The following is a 15,784-nucleotide window of genomic DNA, read 5'->3' as shown; positions in this document are numbered from 1 at the left end:
CAGTAATGCTGTTCAATCTTGCCCCCATTTGAAAGGTTTTATTTAAGGGTACTATTCTTAGTAACAGGGCTCTGCTTTATAAATACAAGCATCCGCATTAAGTGTTACTATCTATCTGTGCAGTAGTGCAAGTTAGTGTTAATATCCTAAGCTATCTGCCAGCTTCATGATTACTGTTCTTTGTTTGCAATGCTAAGGTGTATGTATGAACACGAAAGGCTACTACAGTTAGACTTCTTTCACAACAGCAAAGGCAGAATTAGCATTTTATAACACCCTATTAGGAATCAACCAACACTTACACATAATGACTATGACTACAAATTACGGAAAGCTGGGGGAGAGGAGGAGTGATAGTTATGCCTTTATTATAACTTGCATTACTTTAGATTATTACGTTCATACTTCAGGGAAAGTATTAACACAGGCTCAGGACTTCAAGCTTCAGCAAAGCTCTCACTACAAAAACACAAGCACTTCATCTGTGCATCTGTTTCATTTGGAAATCCAAAAAAAAACCAACAACCAAAACCGCTGTCACAAGATTAGCAAGGGTTTTTAAAAATCTCACTGTACGTAACTGGATCAGAAAGTTCATATTTTAATTGCTAGCTGCGACAACCACTCCTACTTAGTCACCCTACCCTAAAGGGTAGCTTGCATATACAGACCTGTACTGCAAAAAGCATGCACTGTAGAGTTTAAAGGTTGACTTTGGTAACTAAATCCCTTGCTTGGACTCTTATCATGCCCAACTTTTAAATGGAAATTCATAGACAGAAACTTAACAAGGTTATATGCAGTTAAAGTGTAATAGCTCGAGGTTTATGCTTCTAATTATACAGATACCTATGCCTCTGCCCTGAGACAACAGCTCAAAGTTATTAAACAAGCACCTTTCCTAAGTAAACACTATGTAATTTTTAAGATGTGAATATGCAGCAGTTAAAGAACAGTAGAAGATCCCTTTATTAATAAAAAAGAAAAAATAAGGACTGTATTAATAGGATCAAGTAAAAAGCAAGTTGCTAGTTGTCCAATTTTTATGTTATTCTAGCATCTCATGGCATGGGAACTAGACAAATCACACTGATTTTGGAATGTAACCTTCCCTTCTGTAGGACCTTCATGGCATTTCCCAGTTCACAGGGTGTTAAAAAACATAATTAAAAAAGAAAAAACGAACACACATTTGCAGAACACCTTTTAAGGCTACTAAATATGCAGCCACAAAGCCTTCCCGAAATTCAGTTGCTCCTCCAAACAGATTTATGTTCTTATCTTGCAGCAGCCTAAAATGAGTTCTAGTGACCCCAGTGATTTCCAGTAACTTAAAAACTTGGTTTGCCTCTTCAGGAAGCAGAAGCAACTATTTTCCACCAATGCTGACTTTTCTTAGAGTCTCCTCCCAAGGAAAGCTTCGATAAAACTACCCACAGCATATGGAATTCAGCACACCCGAATGCCTGAATGCATCAGTGGCTAATGCCCCAGTGGACACACTACAACACGATAGTTTTTTGGTCAAAATTGGCTGAATATTGTAATTAGGTAATCTACAATATGACAGTTGCCATGGCAGTTTGCACTACTTGCAAAATATTCAGGATGTTAGCTGAAGATACAAGCTGCTCAGGTGCTAAGTAAAGCTTTACTGATAAGCAAGCAAAAGCTTTCTGAGTTAAAACTGCACAAGTTGCATGGATACACGTTTCAACCACTCACAGGCATACATACCTCGCTATACCAGGCAGCTGTCTCTGCAAATGCCCTGGAAGCACTTAAGATAGCTAAATCAGGTAGCTTACAATGAGTTTTACAATTCCTGAATTTCTAAATTAAAAAAAAAAACTGAAAATATTTCCCCAATACTACTATATTCATTCAAAGACTACGACTGTCATAATAGAAGCGCAGAACTTCAAGCGAAGTTCTAGCTAACATTTTCCTTGACAATTCTTGTGAGGTTAGTTCTTTCCTGCATCAGGCCCTACATTAAACAGACACCTTTGTCATTACAAGATCAAACATGTTAGGCACTCATTCTCCTGAGTGGATTTAGGCAATCCTGACTTGATTTTCTTCCACGCAACACTGAGAAGGAAGTAGAACTCATACCTGGAGTGAGACAGGATCTCTGCTTACCTCCAACTCAGATCTAGAAGTTGCTGCAGTCTCTCACAGGGGGTAGGATTACGTTCATTGACCATGCAAGTAAATAAGATAAATATAACTCTTGCTATGTGACTTACGTGAAAGCTATATCCTAGCACGTCTGCTGTTCTGCCTAGCAGTCTCTTAAAGGATTCTAAGCTGAAGTACCACGAAACCTGAAATCAACGTCTACTTCAGCCAAGGATGTGGAAGACATGGTTGACAGTAAGTTAAATAAGAATGAATAGGTCTCAGTCATCCTCTTACCACAAGCCCCCTTTTGCTTTCTCCCAACACAAGTGACTGAGAAGGTAGCAAGTAACTGCTAAGGAGCAAGTTAAACTAGCTATTCACCGTGACTTACTACTACCTGATGGGCATTTCTTCGGACAAGCAGAACCACATATAATAATAAGTCAAAAAGCAAAACACTTCATTTTGTCTTGCCTAGCTCCAATAATCCCCAGGTCAGTTTTAGTGTATTTTTGTTGTTGTTGTTGTTTTGTTTTTGTTTTTTTAAATAAACCAAAGATTTCTGCTATGGAAAAAAAAATAATGTATACATTTTTATGTTACGTTTATAACAAGGCTTTTAAAGAAAATAGTTACAGGTATTCAACTGCATCAGACTTCAAAAGAAAAAAGATTACACATACAATACAAAAATACAAAAAATATTTTTTAGAACGTACAAACTCAAAAGTCTAAGTGGTCAGAGCTTTCCTAAAATGAAATAAAAAAATACACTTGAAGATGCACTTTCCCTTCTGCTCTTGCAGTTTTAACTCTAGCATGAAGAGAGGCTTTAGAGACAGAATGAAAGCAATTAACATACTGAATTCTACAACCAGATCCTGGCTGAAATGAATTGAGTGGTTGACACTATCAGGTATTTGAGTCTAGAAAGAACCTTCAGTTTCTGCAGGTGTCTGTTGTCATTGCTGTCAGTTTTCATTATTTCTAAGTAAACAGTTCTGCTAGGAAGATGTTTTAAAACTATTAAATCCAAAGCAGACCGAAGTTTAGACGGTCCTTACCAGATTTAAAGTCTTTCAGCACTGTTCTGAAGTACACGAGCTAGGAAATTACACTGACCATGTCAGTATCGTTGTTCAGAATTACTGCACAAGGCAGACAGACAGAAAGAGAGCAAGTTATTTCTGAAGTTGACACTTCCTAGGAGCATTAGGACTGAAAAAACAACATTTTTTTTTTTAACCTGATAGTGTCCACTGAAGTCACAGGCATCAAGGCATTTTGTTTTAAATAGCAAGACAGGGAAAGTGCATCTTCGATTTTTCATACTTAAGCAGTGAGTTACTGATTTTTGGTGTGGCTTTTATTCCTTCTAGGCATAGTAAAGAAAAATATTTCAACCAAATGGGAAACTTAATGTACATTATCTTGTCTTTTTGGTGGTGGCTTTTGTGTATCACTTATTACTGCTTTTAATATTAGTCTCTATTTAATTCACAAGGAAATGCTAACAAGCACTACTCAAGGCTAATGATTTAAGAGGAGCACACTGAAAATACTGATTTATCTTTGTAGTGAATATTCTTTACAGACTGTATCTAATATACAGACAAGGCCCATTTCCTTAGGATGAAACAAGCCACAGAATGTAACACATCCTACATGAAGTTTTAAACAAAATTAGAGCTAAGTTACCAGAGCCACTCAGAGCAACGTAATTCCTAGTTTGCAGAGACTAAACAAAAAGTTAACTGTAGGGAGAAAAAAAAAGTCTAGGTTCTTAATGTTTCCTGTTTAAATTCATATTCAAATTAATAGTCCAGTAACACTTCTAGCACAAACAATGCTCACTCTTTAGCAGTATTCCCAGGAGCCAACTGTTTCTCCTGTTAGGAAGAGGGAGCCAGAAGTGAGAATGCAAGAGCATTCAATGTTAACCTGATTAAAGAGACAGTAACCTTTTTCATCCACCTTAATCGCTGACAAAAAAAAAAAAAATCTTAAAAAGGTACCACTCCAATTTCTTTATTATCTGTAACCTTTTGAAACTAATCACATGAAACTACAAAATTAGCAAATGCCTTGAAATCTGTATACAAAACATAAATTACCTCTAATTTCAAACTCAGTTATTAGTGTACCACTCAAAATCTTAAAAAAGTGGCTCCAAAGATAGTCTTATACCATTCTTAAAAAAGGAAACTGTTCCTTTAATGTTATCCCCTTCCCTCCCCCCAAACCTCAATCCACATCATTTAGTTATTTTCTTGGTCATGGATATTTCCAAGATGAGATTTTATATTTCGTTCCCATAGCTTCTGGTTGTCAGAAAACCCATGCTTTCCTTTATTGAAGGAATTTGGTCCTGCTGAGGTTGGTGTATCCCTGTGAAAAGCAAAAACAGTATCAGCTGAGAAAGTCAATTTAACTGTACTAATTGGTGCAACAGGACAAGGGAAAACATTGATTTTCCTGGCGCATCCTGCTGCCAGGAGCTACCACACATATCTTTCTTTCAGTTACATCAGGAGCCCTTGGCTTGGCAACAGTTCATTGGCCACAGAACTCATCTGTCTGTGGTACACCAAGAGAGCGAGGAGATGCGGCAGCAGAGGAAGTGGCAGTAACTGCTGCTAGCAGTGAAGAATCTGTTTTAAGGGCTACAAAAATAAAAATCCAAGTCTGCTACTGTAGAAAAAAATATCCACTGAGCAGCAGTAAGCCTTCAGGGGAGTGCCTTTAAAAGCAGTCTATTATGGTAGACTCTTTAAAATATATATGCCCAAATTCATCCCTCATTTAAGTGAAGCCTTCTCTGGAAGTATCCATGTTTACTTTAAGATTGACCCTACTGTGTCTCAAATGTGTGTCAAGAAAAAGAATAACATACATTTATTTCAAAAGTACACCAGCTATTGTTCTTCCCTCTGAAAGACATAATCTTCATCTTTTTCTTGCATGGGTTTAAAAAAATCTGAGCAGACTACATTATTTCAGGGCAATTCATAAAACGGGGAACTAGAAAGATATAAAGTTTAGTTTGCAAGCATGAAGACTTGCAATTTGTAGCTCTTGAATAATACTTTTTGAGACGCAAACTAGTTTCTATTCAATACAGAATCAATTTATTCTTCAGAAAGAAGGCAGCAAGTATGATCCAAAGTGCAAATATAAATGTACAATTCAATCTACAGCTGAAATTTTAGATAAAATGTTCTGATGTCTGAAGAAAAACTTTTGAACCTAATCCATCTTTCTGTATTTGTAAACCATCTGAAAGACCTGACCTGAGCTGAAGAAACTCTTATGTGCTCACCCTTCTGCAAACCACAGCTGACCTACCTTCCAATATTCTTCATGCGCATCTTAGCTTCTGGAGGCATTTCTTCTGGTTCACTCTACAAAGGAAAAAGGAGTTTAGAGCGTGGCTGGCTGTCATCTTTTGAACATTTCAGTGATAATATGGGGAATGCTGTCCCACGGGAAAGCGATTTGATTTAGAACAAAAACACAGGTTCTACAAGGTTACAGAAAGTAACAAGTACAATTTCCTTTGATCATCTCTGTTCAAGATGGAGCAGCAACACGACGACAAAATACTCAAACTAAAAGGAGCACAACTTCTCTTTGGCTCCTTTAAAAAAAAAAAGAATAAATAAAATAAACCCAGAGAAAGCAACCATTAATTCAAATTATGTATATTTCACTTTCAGGGAGAAGTTAATTTAGGTTTAATGATTTCTTGAAACAACACAGTGCTGCAAAATTGTACATACTCAAGCAGAAAAACGAGAGATGTTTCTAAGCTGAAAGTTTTCACAATTATGTAAAAACCTTGAATAATCCACTGGTCTCTGCCTAACTCTAACCTACACCAACAGGACTCAAAGTTGTGTCAGTCACTGCCTTATTACTCACATCTTCATCTTCATTGAAAGCCGCTGCTACAGAAAGCGTTTTTGGAGCAAGGGTTGGAACGGGCTCTTTAGGCTTCTGAAAGAGATGAAATGCACAAGGAAAGTAAGTCTACCAACTCAAAAAAAAAAAACACTCCCCTTTTCATTTTAAATAATCTGGTAAAACAAAGTCAAGCATTTTCATTTAAACTGATGGGGGCAACAAGGAGGAAAAGTATTTTTGCTTTAATCAAACAGGTGAAGGTTTCTCTCCAATGAAAGGGAAAATGGCTTCTCATTTGTGCAAGATACTCTCTGAAAAGCTAGCTGAGCCTTCTCAGATTACAAGAAAACAAGTGAATCTCAACTTCCTAGCACACTGCAGGGGTACACAGCCTCTGCTGCATGACATGAACAATTAAACCAGGACTTCATTAAGTCATGGTGTTCAGAGTTTTACTACGCTACTGTTATTATTGTACATTATTCTTTTGGAGTTTTCTTATCCATTAATGCCAGGTAGCTGAATATGTTTACTTTCCCATCTTTTAACAATTTAACAGCTCTCTGGCTTAAAACAATCCAATACTTTTTAACTAGTATCACTGCACATCACACCATGGAGGCCTGATAAATATAAGGCCCCTTGAAAAGCGTATTTTTAGACTTCCAGAAATACCCTCCTCTATTTCAAGTGTATCAGGCTACTTACATCTGAGTTACTTTCTGTCTTTGCTGTAAGACTACTAAAAGTGTTGAATCATCATTAACAGTTTGCTGCGACAGTACTACCACTTATCTAAATCAGTCATACACAGTGCATCCTCCATTTTGACTTCATTGGTTATCATTCTGTATACATTCGTATTTTGGAACCTGATACTGCAGACGAGTCCTTAGGCAACTGCCTGCAGCTCATCCAACAGCCTATAACATGTAAATATTCTGTCATTTTTTACAGCTTCGACTCCACAGGAACAGGTAGCATACTAAGAAAGTACAGAAATGACTAAAAGGAAACCGGTTGAGTTACAGCACTGTCAAACCTGCTGCACTGTCAGTCACCCACTAAATGCAGGAAGCCAAAAATCCTGAGCCAAATTTACTGCCACTGGAAATAGCCTCCTACATGAGAAATCCAAGCTTGCTAGTAGCTCAGAAGGCAGCTCTGTTGATTTTTCCAAAGTCTGATTGACCTGATTGCATTTATACCCCAGAATGCTGCCAGCCCACATCTCCCTCCCATGTGGAGATGTAACAAACCACTCTTTTCATTTTTTGCAGATCTGTAAAATCCTGGCACTGCAGGTGCAAGCCTTTCATGATTACAGTCCAAACTGAATCCAGACAAGGGTTTATAACCTATTCAGCACAGTGGGATGTGGAAAGTATAAATAAACTTTGTTAAAGAGAGGCAGCACCTGGCTTGTCCGTGCCTGAGCTAGTACAGGTCTACTTCGATAATAAAGAGAAGCATCAGATTCACATTAAAACAAGCACAGGGATAACCTTTACTGGACAACACGGGGCATAAAAATTCTTAAGAGAGGTCTCATCTCTTTCACATTATTTCAATAGGCTTCCCAAAAAGTCCTTCAACAAGGTTAAAAAAAAGAGTGCACTAGGATAAATGAATCACACTGACCTTGCAAGTAACAAGCAAAATTATGAAGAACAAGCTAGCCTTTCCCATGCAAAAATATGATCTTTGGAGTGAAGATGACCTATTAGGCATCTCAGAGAGGACTTGCTTTTGTGCACCTTTAACCATCCCATGCAACGGAGCTCCCAGCTCTCATTTTGAAGTGGCTTGAACAGTTTAATGAGTCTCCTCATTTCCCTCAGGAAATTATTCCACTATCCAATCTCATTACAAAATTATTCTGTATGTTCAAAGATCTGCAGTTAATTTCCATCAAGTCTTACGCTTCCTGAGACAACTGACCCGGGATTAATCGCCTGCAAGTTCTTACATATGCAAAAGTATGCAGCCCCGCAGTGCTGTCTTTAACTTAGGTGAAGTCACCCGCATTTAATTCAAGACTCCTTCTGCAAGGAAGCCTCCCCACAGTACTTCCCCTTCACCTCACTTTCCTGAGAATTAAAAGTCCTCAGACAACTTACATTTGCTGCTAGTTTGATGGATATTGCAGATGTCTTCTTTGCTGTCTGATTGCCTATGGAAAATCCAAACTTGGACATTTTGGCAGGGGCAGGCTTTGTGGTGAAGTCTTCAGCTTCTTCATTAGCTGCCCGTTTCTCTGCGCTGCGACTCGAACTTTCCCCTCCATTACTGGAAGAAACAGTCTTAGTTTTCACAGGTTTTTCTGCCTCTTCTTCAGGTCCTGGTGAAGTCGAAACAACTTACCAAGATGAGCTATTTTTACTGAGCAGATTGATGGGAGCAGCAACCTCATAAAGCATTATACTTTGAGTGCAATAGGTTAGGTGTTTTTAGTGACAGCAGTTGTCACCAATGTACATTTAGTAGACAGCAAAATACAACGAGTAGAAGAAACCACAAGCACTCCACTACTTGTAAAGAACTTCTTGTGTACGAGCCAGGAAAACAATCTTGAAGCACCATCTCTTTATTTAGTATGGAAGTCAAAGTTCATGTAGTAAATTAAATGTAGATGACTAAATCTTTTTAGGGTTTAAGTTGCAACAGATAAGGTTTCACAATCAGAATCCCAATTCCAAATCTACAGCAGATAATTTAAGATAAATTTAATTCTACCCAACTTTTACAAAAACGTGTCCATGCCAGTCTCTAGGCTTGTCTGGCACAACTCTAAGACCATGGAAGTGACTAGAGTGAGGCCGTCTGTCTCAACCATGTTTCAAGTCACTGCTTGTCCACATCTCATCTGTATTAAATCTGCCAAGCTCTGCTTGAGGAAGGAATCAGCACTAGAAAAACATATATAGAGATTTCATCTTTTCTGGTTTTGTACAATGTCACAGAAAACATAGTAGCTGAACAATGATTCACAGAGGAAAAAGGACTCGAATCACATTTGCATCTCCTATAGACACGGCTTCTTCAGCTACACCAAGGCACAAAGGTGTCCTTGGAAGACTCATGGTGAACATAGTAAACACTTCAGCAAAAATACATTTCTCTGCTGCTGCAATAAGCAAATCACTGCAGTAGCAGATGGGAGGAAAAAAAAAAAAAAAAAAAAAAAAAAAGCATGCATTGGAGAAAGGACAGGAAAGCATTCATACTATCAGAATAAGAAAAACTCTAACTAGCACCAGTTTCTCATCATCTGGAATGGAAAAAAGGACCCTCCACATGGTGCAAAAGCAGGCCACCAGGGAAGAAATTTCTTAGCACTGCTCTCTAACAGCAAAAAGCAGATAAAGAGGGCAGAGCAATGCGAGAGAAGCTAGTCTGAATTTGGGGTCAACAAGATTTCAGTTTTGAGGGGAAAAAAAAGGAGGCACACAATGTCAGGAGAAAGGAAAACCAGGGACATGAGGAAACTGAAATGAGAAAAATAGAAGTATCCTTCAATTTAGTGTATATAATTTTTCTTAACATTGCCTCAATTTGCAGTTTAAGCTTGTAACTGCTCAATATTGCATTTTTTCAGGCATCCATTCACAGTGCATTTACTGCCTATCCACATCTATATATACATCTATATATACGTATATATATATTTCTGCTATTTCCCAAATCATTGGTATTGTCATATTAGCAGAATATACCCTTTCTACCTCACTATTCTAGTTATCACGATAATAAGTGATTGGAATAAAAATTCATTTATTATTCACCTTTGGGAAGATGACAGATCACTATATAACATATATACAACACACAGAGAAATAAAAATCTCTAACTTCACTCTATTCAAAAACAGTATTAGTCTGCACCACTAGAAATTTGACTCTAGATACAGAAGTGACGAATAAAGACGAAAGAGAAGAGGCAACATTTACACGAGTGACCTTGGGTACTGGCTGCTGTCTTAGCAGCGTTTTACAAACACCACTCTGCAGTGCTTTGAGAAGCTGGTTACAGCTTGTCCATGAAATCACATTAAGCAGAATATTAAGTTATTAGACTAATCTAGTTTACACCATAGCATGTAAGGTGATTTGAAGGGAGGGAAAAGTTACACTGGACTGAAAAGTTTGGGAACTGTGGGTCTAGAAGTTTGCCTCTTTGTAAGATACGACAATCGCAGCAGCCCAGATGTCAGGGCACACTGGCCCAGTCCAGGTTCCTGAGCCAGGCCACCTTGAAGCGAAGTTGAACTGCACTAGACTGCAGCTCACTGCTTTGGCTGTGAATTCTGCAGTACTGCTAAGCAAAAAACATCATGTCTAAGACAATCTAGGGTTGGCTGTATCAACTCCCACACCTGTTTTCTCACCCTTCTCTATGAAATGTTAAACAACCCTGGTCTCAAAATTAGGTTCTATCACCACTGAACTATAAATACTACTTTTGACAGGCTCTGCTTAGGACAAACTGTAGACTGATGGAAGAAATTGCTTCCTTACAAAAAACTCAACTTGCTGAAGGTGCTATAAAGAGCTCACGACAATTGGGAGAGTGTGGGAACAGTTGTGTCTAGAAAAATTATATTCCTAGAGCAAACAGTTATAAATGCACACGTATATTGTTCATTAAACCAGTCTAATTTCTCAAGCCAAGGTAGACTTTTTTTTTAATTAAGGCTTTTTAATTATTTCCTAGAAATCTCAGGTGGTCATTTTTCACCTACTACGAGCACCACTATTCTGAGATCTAGTCTGACCACTGCTCTTTAATGGATCATAGTAATCAGAAGCTGCTTCACAGATGAGTTCTCCTCATAAGTATCAAGCTAAGCAAGTGGACAACCTCCACTGCCTAGGTGGTCCAAGTGACAGGACCAAGAGGGCTTGGTGCAGAGCATCACAGGATATGTTGTCCGTGGGATTGTGACTGCTGTGCAGTGGGGATAAAAACATTAAAGAGTCATAATTAAGTTAACTTTAAGGGGAAAAAACTTGCCAAAAGAAAAACTAAATTGCTTTAAAATGTCATCAGTGAACGACACCTTTCATTAGGGCCAATGCACCATAGCTCGTTCCAGCACACCGAAGAAGTGCACAGGACAGCATGAACACCTGATATAGCGGTGCCGTCCAGTGGTTATATTACTAGAATTTAGAAGGTATAAAACCAAATTAAAAAAAAACAAAGACAAAACACCAGGGTTTCAAGAGTCTAGGAACTACCCCAGATCACGTGTTACTGTTCATATTTTGGTGATCATCAGAAATGACATTCACTGTTGAGGCTACGCTAATTGGTTTACAAGCTTAATTTAATCTTTTAACTGATCAAAGAAGTGCCACCAGTTTCTAGATATGCTTAAACCAAAAACAGCAAAGGGAAGCTCTAGATTTGCAAGGCCACTATTTTCTCAATTTTAAGTCATGAGGGGGAAAAAAAAAAAAAAAAAGGAGAGAAGGAAAGAAAGAAGCACGATTACAGATTTGAAGAGAACTGATGATAAGCAATACACAAGAAGACAGGAATATCCGAGTTAAGGTTGGAATAACATAAAATCAGACTGAAAACTTGAGGATTGATGAAATTGAAAGAAAAAAAAAAAAAAGGGGGGGAAAAAGAAGGCCACCAAGGTGCTTAAAATGGCACACGAGGAACGTTCCATCTATCTCTACTTGTACAAGTCCCGCAGCTGCTAAAAGCAGATCCTGAGGCGCCAGCAGCGCTGCGGCCGCCCCGCTCCTGAGGGGCCGCGGCCAGCCCTGAGGCGGGCCCAGGCCCCGTCCCCTCACGGCCCGGCCGGGGGCAGCTCCCCCGGCTCCCCCCACCCCCCGTGGCCGCCGCTGAGCCCCCTTCCTTTCCCCTCCCCGTTCCCGTTCCCTCCCGGGGCGAGGCGCTGCGTGTTCACCTCCTGCGGGCTGCTGCGGCCGCCGCGCCTTGTCGCCCTCCGCCCGGCCGTCCGCCATTTTGTCCCCGCCTCCGCCTGCCGCGCCGCGCATGCGCACCGCCCCCCGCGCAGCCACAGGGGCGGGGCGGCCCCGTTCCTCCCTTCCTCCTTCCCCGCCTTCTTCCCCGAGGCGCGGCGGGCGTGACGCACTTCCGGCGCCACCGCGCCTCAGGGAGCGCGGGCGCCTCACGGCAGCCCCTGACGAGCAGGTCCGCCTTCCCCCCCCCCCCAAACACACAACTGCACGGAGCCAGGCGCTGTGAACAGCCAATTTTATCTCCTTCCTCGCACGTTAATTCCAACAACGCACAAATAAATCCCGTCTGCCCCATGACACGGTCAATTTACAAAATCACCCCTCACAAAGGTCATCTCAGTTGGACTAACAATTGCATTTTTAGTGACAAAGACTCAAATACAGTTCTGCAAGTCCACAGAAACTGGAGCGTTCGAGGGTACAGCCTGCCCGCAAATACCGTATTCTTCCTCAGCACTCTACTTTTGTGTTAGCTTCTTGGAGTAGTTCTTTGCAAATTGCTTTCGTAATTCACCTTGCCTCTTCCGAAGTTTAAGCGCGTTGACCAGGTTTAAGGCCGTTTTCAATTCATGCACAGGCTTGTTTACAAAGCCTGTGTACTTCCTCTTGGGAACAAATTCCAGAGCCTTCTTCCAGTCCCCGGTATCCTTCAGGGTTAATAAAATATGCATCATCTGATCCAGTGTGAGATTTTTGGCACCCCTACTCCAAAGCAAGTATTTCTCCAGCGGAAGGGCTGCAGTCTCCAGCCCCAGACGTTTTGCCTGTGCTAAAGAGACTCCTGTTCTTATACTCTTGTCAACCATAGACCCGACAATGTAGATTTTGTCGTGATCGAAAGTTTTCATGACTTTGGGAGAATCTGCAGTCAGATATATAAGTTTATTCTTCGGAAAGATATCTGTGTAGCACTGGTCTGTCACAGTTATAAGCAGTTTGCCCCACGCTTCTCTATAATGTTTGATAAGTTCCTTGTGATACAGGCTGTCATCTTTGAAGTTACAGAAGTGAATGTGGAATGGATCCATGGATCTTCGATTACAACTTTCACTCAATACTAACTGTCTCACTGTATTTGCTACTTCTCTGTCTGACATATCCTTTTCATAAGACATGTCAAATACTAGAGGTTGGCCAAAGATCATTGACTGAGCTACCCTCCAGTTGTATATTTTGTCCATAGAGCTGGTCCACAAACATAAAAACGGATTCCTCTTGGGCTCTTCAGTTTTTGAAGCGCTCTCCTGCATTTCTAGCCTCCTTTCCTTTCTCTCCTCTGTCTTCCTTTTCTCACTTTTTTTGTAAAGTTCTTTAAGATACAAAAATTTTAAGAACTTCTTTTTGGCTGACTTGGAAGGACATTCTATAAACGTTTTTAGCTGTTCTTCAGTGACATTTTCTGGAACCAATCTACCAGCTAGTCTCCACATCTCCAGAATCTCACGTGCAGCAGCCAAAGTGGAAGTTTCCTTAGGCTCTGAGGCTGTCGCACTGACTTCTTGCGACCCAGATTTCATTACTTCCTTCCACGCATCTAAATCTAGTTTTTCTGAGGGACTGCGTGAACTGCCCTCCTTCAGGCAATGTGATAAAATCAGAGTCCTACTGAGTGAAAACAAATCCTTTTTCATCCCATGTTGTGCAGCAAATGGAAAGACAGAATATCTTACGAGCTTTTTCAGAAGCATGTTAGCAGACTGCATACTTGGACACGTGCTGTGGTAAAACGCTTATCTGCAAAACAGCATAAGAGGTGAAGAAAACTTGTCAGAAAACTTGTCATGAAGAAAACACACACAGATAATCATCTTTATTAATGTCAACAGACAGTAAGTTGCTTCTTGGGGAACACTAGGAATTCCCGCTTCCACTATTGGTTTACTACTCTTTCTAAATAAAAATGATGTATGTATTGCTGTCACGAATAGACGTGGTTATCTCTACTACTTCAAACAGTGGCACTTACTGCACTTCAAAATGCAGTCAGCCTTTAAGTATTGGCTGAGATCTATTTCCATTACTCCCATCATTTGACAAAGAAGAGCCTTTGCAACAAACGTAAGCAAAATGCCGCATATAATCTGAAATTATTTTAAAAACACAACCTGGTCTAATTTGCCTACACTGTGAAAATTGATAAGGTGCTTCACCTAGTAACATTTTCTGGAATAACTTTGTATTAAAGAAGATCACATTTTTGTTCTCTATTGTGTTAGAAAGGTCTATTAGCAAACTCTGGTACTCAAGTTTTTCCTTTTTACTTTAATACTTGCTTTTTAATTCTTGCATGCATTTCCACATTGCAGGTCACTGAAGTAGTGGAGCTACCAGTGCTATAGTTTTGCTAAACCAACGCTACTGCCAGTAAAGACACACTTATATCCCTTGAAGCCCTTGTTCCTGGCTCTCTCAGCAGTGCAAACATTCACATGGCCACACGATGAACCAAGTCAGTGAATTGATCCTACAGTCAACTAACCAGGTGGTGGAAAAGAAGAAAACAGGGAAAAAAAAGTGTGATCATCCCAGCCAAATGAGATTCCATACCTGATTTGCTAGACAGCTCCTGGAACAAAAACAAAATGAAGCAACAAAGAACTAGTACAGGAAATGACCATCTTCTTTCTTTTTGCTAGACTGCCTGTGAAACCAGTATCACTGCATAAAGTTAAGGACAGGAAACCATTAATCTCACACACATTTGTACTTAAATGTAAGAGGTTTGTAGAAAGAAAAATACCAAAGAATGTTTAGTATTTTCCTTATCCAATGCAAATCTACTTAAGGAAGATCTGAAGATTCAGTGAATGTTAAAGGAAAAAAAAATGATTTGGCCGAAACATAAAAATTGGCTTAAGATTCTAAAAATATAATTCAGAATCTCCCCCAATAACTTACCACCTGAAAATAATCAGATGTACAGAAGAACAAATTAAACTTATTTTGGAATTAACATATAATTAACATACTCTTTCTGTGGCTCTGCATCTGGGCAGGTAAATTATTAATAAACATTTATATAAAAATGAAGTGCATTTAAACACAGTGGGTGATACTGGCAGTAGGGGGACAGTTGAACCAGATGATCTTGGAGGCTTTTCCAACATTCATGATTCTGTGATACCGTAACTCATCAAAATTTGTGACCGAGTTTTCATTTTTTCCTTTCATTAAGATAAAACTAACAAAAATACCTAACAGTGTGAAGCCAAGAGAAAATGCTTAAGTGTTACAATAGAAATATTTGTAATTTGAGATCTAAGTATTAAATATCCCAACAAAATTAATAATCTGAGAATGTCTGCCATCCAACTGGAGAAGCCAAGGGACAGACTCCTCAAATAACTTCTATTACTGGAGCTCCAGTGAAACTGAAAGACAGATTTCCACAATCTGAACACCTGATCGCAGCTTTTGATAACAACCAAGTTATTTTTCTACGCAGCCAACCTGCAGCGTTTGAACCACCTCCTGGAGAACCTAGAGCTGCAGCACCACAACCGCTTTTCTCATTTTATTTTTTTTTAAAACACGATTTCCCCCTAACTTCCAACGCGGACCACGCCAAACCCCTAACGCTCCCCCGAGCACCGCAGAGCGTCCCCAGAGCCCTCCCGGGAGCCTTCCAGGGCGCCATGAGGGCGCCATGAGGCCTCCTCCTCCCCTCAGCGCCCCGTACCCGCACCTGCCTCCTCCCCGCGTCGCTAAGGGCCGCCGCCGCCGCCCGCCGCCATTTTGTGCTCGCCGTCAGCGGA

General features: G+C 40.0%; 2 protein-coding genes across 2 annotated transcripts; both read right to left on the bottom strand.

Annotated features, from left to right (window-relative positions):
- Positions 1-2,712: 2,712 nt before the first annotated feature.
- On the bottom strand, positions 2,713-12,017 carry PCNP (PEST proteolytic signal containing nuclear protein). The gene is made up of 5 exons (XM_032190947.1): positions 11,954-12,017; positions 8,151-8,371; positions 6,049-6,123; positions 5,473-5,528; positions 2,713-4,515 (listed from the first exon to the last, which is right to left on the bottom strand). The coding sequence occupies exons 1-5, from the start codon at positions 12,009-12,011 to the stop codon at positions 4,386-4,388; spliced, it is 540 nt and encodes a 179-aa protein (XP_032046838.1). The 5' UTR covers positions 12,012-12,017; the 3' UTR covers positions 2,713-4,385.
- A 232-nt stretch (positions 12,018-12,249) lies between these two features.
- Positions 12,250-15,775, bottom strand: TRMT10C (tRNA methyltransferase 10C, mitochondrial RNase P subunit). The gene is made up of 2 exons (XM_032192459.1): positions 15,715-15,775; positions 12,250-13,763 (listed from the first exon to the last, which is right to left on the bottom strand). The coding sequence occupies exon 2, from the start codon at positions 13,730-13,732 to the stop codon at positions 12,488-12,490; it is 1,245 nt and encodes a 414-aa protein (XP_032048350.1). The 5' UTR covers positions 13,733-13,763; positions 15,715-15,775; the 3' UTR covers positions 12,250-12,487.
- Positions 15,776-15,784: the final 9 nt, after the last annotated feature.

This window comes from Aythya fuligula, chromosome 1 (genome assembly GCF_009819795.1).
Source record: "Aythya fuligula isolate bAytFul2 chromosome 1, bAytFul2.pri, whole genome shotgun sequence".
Taxonomy (NCBI): Eukaryota; Metazoa; Chordata; class Aves; order Anseriformes; family Anatidae; genus Aythya; species Aythya fuligula.
This window is presented reverse-complemented; position numbering and strand designations above follow the sequence as displayed.